Here is an 8,053-nt window from a genome sequence, read left to right on the forward strand (position 1 = left end):
TAGTGTCCTGCTCTATGTGTGCATTTTTGTGATGTGTTCTTAGGTAAAGTGGATGCGGTGGTTGCCACAGGTGGAATGGTTTATTAGTAAATTGTTGGGCTGTAACTGATCTAATTTAAAAAGTGCCAGAAAGAGGAGAGATGGAATCTACAAGTCTATAGGACCAGCTGTCACTCAGGTGGAGGAGTGTGGATGTCTTAATATGTGTGAATCTGGGGCTCTCCAAACTCAATCCATTGGGAAATTTTGAGGAAATTGACATTAAGAGGTCTCTGGAGAAGCCAGGTATGGCCTAGCCCTTCCTCTGAAGACTGTGGCTTTATCCAAGAGCAGATAGTTAACAGAAGGTATTTGGCATTACCTCAGATTGAAGAAATCTCAAGGCATCTGGAAGATTTTGAAGCATGTGAAGATGAGAGGGGTATTGTTTACATTAGAAGTAATGATAGAGCAGTCTCTCACATCTAAGAATGTGGTCCATAGAGACTCTGGCCCTTCCAATTGCCCACATTTAAGTTGCTCAGATTGTCCCTCAGAAAGAACACACACTAGACTTGAAAGGATGAGAGAGTATTTATTTTTACCAGAATGTGACCAAGTGTCTTGATTCAGCTACCCATGAAGGATCGACCAACCAGAGTAGTCAGTGTCCTCCAACTGCTCAGGAAAGTGGGTGCTGCAATGGAAGAAAGAATGGGTGTGCACTAATACAAAGTTACATGACAGGAGGTACTTGGCAAAGGGCATGTAGTTACTCAAGGTCCATCCATAAGTAGCATCTTTGATTTCTCTAGCTCTGACTACTCCAGAATCTGCTGATCTTTTGAAATACATGTTCCCATATTGCCCAGGTTTCCTTATGTCTAGACTCCATCATTACACCCTCTGGTCTTTAGTAATTTATCTGAATAAATGATCTATTGTTGTGGAATATTGGTTTAAGATGTGTTATATTCATTTATGCTGTGGAATATTTGTTTAATGATGCAAAGATATGTTGCATTTTTTGTGATGCATTTTTTAACTCTGTATAGCTGTGTTACTTTGCCTATCTAAAACACCTGATTGGTCTAATAAGGAGCTGAACAGCTAATAGCAAGGCAGGATAAAGAATAGGTGGGGCTGGCAGGCAAAGAGAATAAATAGGATGAGAAATCTAGAAAAGAGTGAGAAAAAAGAAAAGGAGAAGGCAAGGAGGATGCCAGGGGTCAGCCACACAGCCACACAGCGATGCATCCAACCATGGAGTAAGAAGGAAAGAAAGATGTATAGAACAAAGAAAGGTAAAAAAGTCCAGAGGCAAAGCATAAAGATAGATGGGATAATTTAAATTAAAAAAGCTGGCTAGAAACAAGTCAAGCTAAGGCTAGTCACTCGTAAGTAAGAACAAATCTTTGTGTATTTATTTGAGCTGGGTGGTGGGCCCCCAAAGAGTTAAAAAAACAACAAAAAAAGCAAAACCAAATAACCCCCAACTACTATCTACATGCCTGGGATCTCTCTGAAATAACTTTACAACATTTAAGCAGCTTATAAAGGAATTATCAGTGTTGAAGTTGCTTTTATATGTTAATTTTCTGTCAAAGACTCAAGATCCTCTAGCATCTCAGAAATTTGAAAATTAAAAGCTCTTTGATTTCTCATATTTTCAAATACTATTTTTATTTGTTGTATGTGCATGGATCTTTGGGGGAGTTTGTGCTTGTGAGTTCAGTAGACAGGAGTCTGGAAGAGCGTGTCTGTTCCCTTGGAACTGGTGTTAGAGATGGCTGTGAGCTGTCACCCACGGGTGTTTGGAGACCAACTCAGGTTTTCTGCAAGAGCAGTATGTGTTCTTAATCATTTAGTCTTCCTTTACTATTTTTAAAAATTAATTTTAAATTCTTTTTATATAACTTTTATGTAGATAAATAATTGGTTTCTTCTTACACTGTGCCATTACAAATTCTTCTCATTATTATCTTCTCCCACAGCTCTCGCTTATATCATCTTCTAGCCTCCATCTTAATTTTTCCTCCTGCTTAGTTCCCTTTCTGATTGCCCATTACATGAATCCAATTACCCTCTCTACTCTGCACCTACCTATTCCTGTTCTTTCATGATTCCCTTTTGTAGTTTGATGATCTACCAATGTACATATACAAATATACACATGCATGCATATGTGCACATATGTAACTGATAAATAATCTATAAATTAAATTTAGGTTTTGCATAAAAGAAGAAATACAGTATTTGTCTTGCTGGTGCTGACAGTGAACATGAGGATAGACACATGATCAGTGATGAACCTATGGTAGCCACTGCTCAGTTTAGCCACAAACATGGTACAAATAACTACTGGACATTCCCTGCAGCTCAAATTTGTGGCTTTTCCATACAACATGTGACCGCTGCCATTTTGACTGAGGTCAAGTGAATTTACTATCATCTTAACTGAGGCCAAATGACTTCACCGTCATCTTAACTGTGTGACTTTTCCTTACAACGTCTGACTGCTGTTATTTTAACAGAGGTCAGGTAACTTTACCGCCATCTTAACTGAGAGCCAGGTCAGGTAACCAAATCCTGCTATCTTTATACTCTGCCTGGTCCCCCAGTTCACTTATGTGTTTGTCTCTAAACTCCTCTTGTTGATTCTATTGCATGTGTGCTTTGTGCGGTGGCATGCCTTTGGTAGGGTCCACCAAATCATCCACTTAACCCAATTCCTGTTTACTCTGTGTGTGTGTGTGTATGTATGTTCATACATAAAATGTAAATGTACTTATATTTTCTGTTAAATGTTATAATTGTCTGTTCATTACATCTTGTTTCAGAGTACAAAAACAAGTCTCATGTTTTAAACTAGTATGTACTTCTTAGTCCCTTACAAAAATACTTTTACTTAATCCAACCCTCATTTTAAATATATTAAGCTGTTCTCTACTATTTTCAGTTCTGCCATTAACCTTTTATTGCAAGCAGTTTTTTCTTCTTTCTGTCTTTTTATGAGTGTAAATCTTACCTGTTAAGAGCCAGTACAGTCAAACTCGAACCCAGCTCCCCAGACAGATTCTATACTGTAGTTGTACCTGATAAACAGCCCTCAACTGCTCAGAAATCAAGGGAATATGACATTTAAATATTTAATCATTTAAAAAAAATTTCATAACAAAAAGAGACAGGTTGGCTCCCAGCAACAGCACTCTGTTTCCTCCAAAGAAGACAGAAGACAAACGGTCACAGAACAACGTCCATCTGCAGTTCACTTCAACTGCCAAGCGCTGACCATTGGACAAAACTGCCTTTCATCTAAACTAAAGACCTCCAGATGTGGACAGAATCACTGGAATCGACATCCTTGCTGCTCAGGTCAAGGTAGGCCTGTCTTCCTACAGATTTCTTAGCCCACAGGATCTTCTGGAGCCTGGCAGGCCCTGCACTAAACAGCAAAAGGCAAGTGCGACCTTCAGCGACCATGGAGGACCCTGAGGAATAGCTCTAAGTGCCAACCAAGTAAGTTCTCTGTCATTTTTTAAAAATCTGTAACTCAAGTAAAATTTCATCCTTCTCAAAGATCTCTGATGCAGTTTGACAGCTGAGAGGTTTTGTCAGTTTAAAAGGACAACTTAACCTTCCAAATTTCAGTAAATTACAGTTGTAAGTTATTAAGGTGTGTACCCACAAATTATAAAGGTGTGAGGACAAATACAAGTTATCAAATTTCTCTCTCATGCTGCCTTCCATAATCTTAAAAATACTTTTCATTGTACAAAAATATCTGTCACAGTCATTTTGACATAAATATGCTACTGTTTATACAATGTATATGTCTAAAACTTATGTTTTCACAAACCTGAAGAATTCTTGTGAGTTCTAGGGAGCCGAATTCAAAGATCCACCTTAAACAGGTCAGATACACTCCTCTCAATTACCTGGTTCTAAATTTTTTTCCATAACTTTTTCCTCTGTTCTGCCAATACCTTAAACCGGTGTAAGAGATACCAGACATTTCCATACCACAAATACCGGACAGGAACAAACAGACCAGTTACGCCAGGATGTGACCAGCACCCAGCTTTCTCAGGTTCCCTCCACCAAAGACGATGCCCATAAATAAACAGGAAGCAGTCTTGAGAATCCACTGCCCCATTTCCCTTAGCCTGTGATACCTAACTTCCTGCCTTTTTATCATAAAAAAGAGATGGGAATGTAATGATTTCTTCTGTCTCTTTAAAAGAAAAGCCACGCCCACTCCCTCCCCCATCCACTGAGGCAGGCCGATCTTCCTTCCTGCTTGCAGCCTGAGTCTCTTTCTTTTTTCTGTCTCTCTCTTGAAAAGGCAGGTTCTGTCTCTTTCTTCTCTTTCTCTCCTCTCTCCTCCTCTCCTCCTCTCCTCCTCTCCCCTCTCCCCCCCCACCCCGCATGGTGTGCCTATCCATGTCTTTGTCTCTTGTACACCTCGTGGTTCCCTGCCCAGGACCAGCCGGCTTTGGAAACTTGCAGTGTGGTCTTGTGACATGCCCATCTGCCTGTCTCTCCTCGTGGTCTGCTTCAGCTACTCAGGAAACTGTGATAGTTGCCTAGGACTGGCTGCTCTCGACAACTGCTGTTCACTGCCTGCAGCCACATGGCCCACTGCCTGCCACTGCCGGGGTTCCGTAGCATTTTTAATTAATTTATTACAATGATGAAGCTCACAGGCTAGGCAAGTACTGTCAGTAAGTTACCCACCCACAACCTAGGATCTTTTATTTTAAACATTTCCTTATGTAAGAGCCTTATCTTCTGCCTCAGTGACACCAGATGCTTATACAGCTACCATGCATGAAATAATGTGCTTCTGATGACTCAACCTATCACACCCAATCATACCAGAAGCCTCGTGCTCCCACAGGTGATGACAAAAAGGTAATATGAACTTCTCCCGGGGCTAAATGATTGTCCTTTCCACTCAAGCTCTGTTGGATAATCAAAGCTGCAAAATACTGAGGGCTGACTATGGAGAGATACTTTTGAGAGAACTGGTGCAGGGGAGGGGGGCAAACCAGACTCTCCTAGTAGCCTGAAAGAAATCTAAGCCTTTGTTTCAGTTCACTAGAATGGGACAGAGGTCTCAGGAAAACCACAATTTATGGGTAGCCATCAGCAAGCATCCCCAAAACCCTTCTTCTGGTTCAGCAAGCCCCCAAAGCCCCTCTGTTAGCTCAGCAGATGCCCCCAGACTTCTGCAAGCTAAAGATAGCTTCCCCTACCCAGCCACCGGAAAGTATCTCTCCACTAGGCCTCCCACCAGTCAGCTTTCACCAATCAGCTCCCAGACTAAACTTTTCTCCACCAATCAACCCCAGATTAATCCCTCCTCTCTGGAATTCCCCTATCTCTGCTTAAAAGAAGCTTGTGGCCTTCCTTGGGTGTCACCAAGATCCACCCTAATGTGGAAATCATAAAGAAATTTTTTTTTATTGCACACATGGCTGTTGGCCTTCTTTGGGTGATTCTCTCTGACCCTAACAATTCTGGACATCAATGTTTTTTTTTTGGATTTTTGAGCAAGAGTTCTACTGTATAACAGCTCTAGATGGCCTAGAACTCACTCAGTAGACCAGGCTGGCCTTGAACTCACAGAGATCCGAGCGTTGGAAGTAAAGGCATGTGCCACTACCGTCTGACATCTGGACATCAATTTAAAAACTTTCATGAGATCCACATTCATGTTTTTCAAGGTGAGAGGATTTTTTTCTTTTATGAAACAGTGTCTTGTAGCTCAGAGGGCCTCAACCTTGATGTAAAGCAGAGGATTACATCCAATATTTGATATTCCTGCCTCCATCTCTATGGTGTTGATTTCAGGTGTGTATCAGTATCCTAGTTTATTGCTATGCATTCAAGGGTTTTCTGAATACTAGGCAAGCACTATAACAATTAAGCCACACTCACAGTGTAGGGTAAAAGGGCCAAAGAAAGAACACGCTGACCCCCTCTTGACCCCAAGACCAGAACCAAAGGATCCTGACTTGACCCTCATACCAGGGCCAAGGAAAAAAACTCTCTGACCCTGATTTGACCCCAAACCAAGACCAGGGCCAAGCAACAGAATCCCACAATCACTAAGTTTGATCCAAGTTCAGGTCACAAAAAAATCCCACCAATTCCCGGCTACCCTAGAAAGCTCCACCCCTCTCCCACACTCCAAGACACTCTATAAAAACTCTGCCATCTCTTCAGTTCCTTGCTGTTCCTCACCTGAACAGAGGCAGACACCCTCCTGGTTTTTCTCCCTGCCAGTAAATCTCATTTGTGAGGTTTGTTGTTCAGTGTGACTTTGTGGTATTCCTTGGCTCCTCACGGCCAGGATACATTTCCCTTCAGAGCTGTAAAACTTACATTGTGGAGACCTTTCCCCCCCCACCATAACAGAGCTGTAACACTTCTATTGGGGCACCCTGTCCCTTCAGAGCTGCAACACTTTCACATAGTCCCTGAAAATGTGAGTTTGTACATCAACTTGACACTTTAATTTTGCTGAAAACAAATTTATTTCAAATAGCAGTCAAACAGAAACAGAAGATCAGTGAACTTGCTTCAAAAGAAACGTGGACATCAGTTCTAATGACCAGAGGAAGACCCCATGGCAGTGGGGACATCCCAGTTCAGTCCACATGAAGCTTTAGGACAGGCTGAGCTTTTCGAAGAGGTACTCAGCCAAGTCGTTCTCTGGGGCCCCCATCTGGCGCAAGTTGGTCAGATATTGGCTCACCTCCTTCAGAACTTGGACCTGCTGATTCAGACAGCTTTGCTTCAGGAAGTTGCAGAGGTAGGCGTTGCCTTTTCCTTTGGCCAATTCGTGCAGGTTCAGCAGGCTCTGATTGATGGTCATCTCCATGTGGAAGGCGTACTCCATAGCCTGGATGCCCCCATGCCAACTGTCGCGGTCTCGTCCCGAGATGTTACGAAGGTCGAGGCAGCCTCCACACTGATTCTGCAGGATCATGAACATCTCGGCATTGGCCTTGTGGTCGTGTGACTTGCTCAAGAAGAAACGCTTCAAGTTCTCTTGGCCCACGTCATCACGGTCGAAGTAGAAGGCCATAGATAAGTACACAGAGGAGGCAGAGAGCTGCAGCTGAATATAGGTATTGACAGCGTCCTCACAGTCACAGTCATAGTTCTGTCCCACTTGTGAGGATGCTTCAGCCATGGTGGGCACTTGAACACCACAACAATCTCAACAACTTCTGTACCTGATCAGAGGGGCAGGGTGATGAGGACAGGCGGAGTCCCTGGGTCCCTCAGAAGAAAGGAAGTCCCCAGTGGAGCTCAACAGAGAAGCCTCTGGAAGCTCTGAGGAAAGCCCAGGGCAACACGGGAAATGATTGTTGGCGCCTGAGGATGACGTCGTTTTGGCTCTAGGGCTTAGAGTGGGGAGGGGGCGGGTCAAGAACGCTCATTTGCATAGCAGCAGGGCCTGCTGGGCCCTGACTGACATAAGCCATGTTTTAAAGGGTTCTATGAATAAAGTCCAAAGTTTTAGGCTAAATCCTTTGAATGCTTATAAAACAGTTTCTCTGAATATCTCCACAATGTTATTTCTCTCCACATTCTGCCATTTGCTTTCCTTAAGTCAACTTCATATCGTAAGGCTTTATTTGAATGACAGTTCTCATCACAGGCCTCAGGTAGTATTTACCTGGCCCTAGGTTGAAGGGTCATCAGTGCACAGTGCCCTTAGTAAACCAGGCCACTGTGTGATGACCTTAACTTCTTTCTTTCTTTTTTTTTTCTTTTTTTTGAGACAGGGTTTCTCTTTGTAGTCCTGGATGTCTGGAAACTCACTCTGTAGACCAGGCTGGCCTTTTACTCACAGGGATCTGTTTGCCTCTGCCTCCCAAATGCTGGAATTAAAGGTGTGCACCACTACTGCCTGGCAACCTTAACTTCTACATAGGATTTTAAAATAGTTTTTCAATAATGAAAGTAAAATTTTTTTCATTAATGTTGAAGGTGGCTGAGAAAATAGACATTTTGATGCCTTTCTATGGGTAATATAATTAGTCATGGTGACTCAATG

General features: G+C 42.5%; 1 protein-coding gene across 1 annotated transcript; it reads right to left on the bottom strand.

Annotated features, from left to right (window-relative positions):
* Nucleotides 1-6,540: 6,540 nt before the first annotated feature.
* Nucleotides 6,541-7,396, bottom strand: LOC148117502 (ferritin heavy polypeptide-like 17E). Its single transcript, XM_087902696.1, has one exon. The coding sequence runs from the start codon at nucleotides 7,181-7,183 to the stop codon at nucleotides 6,653-6,655; it is 531 nt and encodes a 176-aa protein (XP_087758822.1). The 5' UTR covers nucleotides 7,184-7,396; the 3' UTR covers nucleotides 6,541-6,652.
* Between the last annotated feature and the right edge of the window lie 657 nt (nucleotides 7,397-8,053).

This window comes from Myodes glareolus, chromosome X, assembly GCF_982192425.1.
Source record: "Myodes glareolus chromosome X, mMyoGla1.1, whole genome shotgun sequence".
In the NCBI taxonomy this organism is placed as follows: Eukaryota; Metazoa; Chordata; class Mammalia; order Rodentia; family Cricetidae; genus Myodes; species Myodes glareolus.

What these genes read in the sequence shown, in the direction of transcription:
- LOC148117502 (XM_087902696.1), bottom strand. Translation starts at nt 7,183, where the DNA reads ATGGCTGAAGCATCCTCACAAGTGGGACAGAACTATGACTGTGACTGT.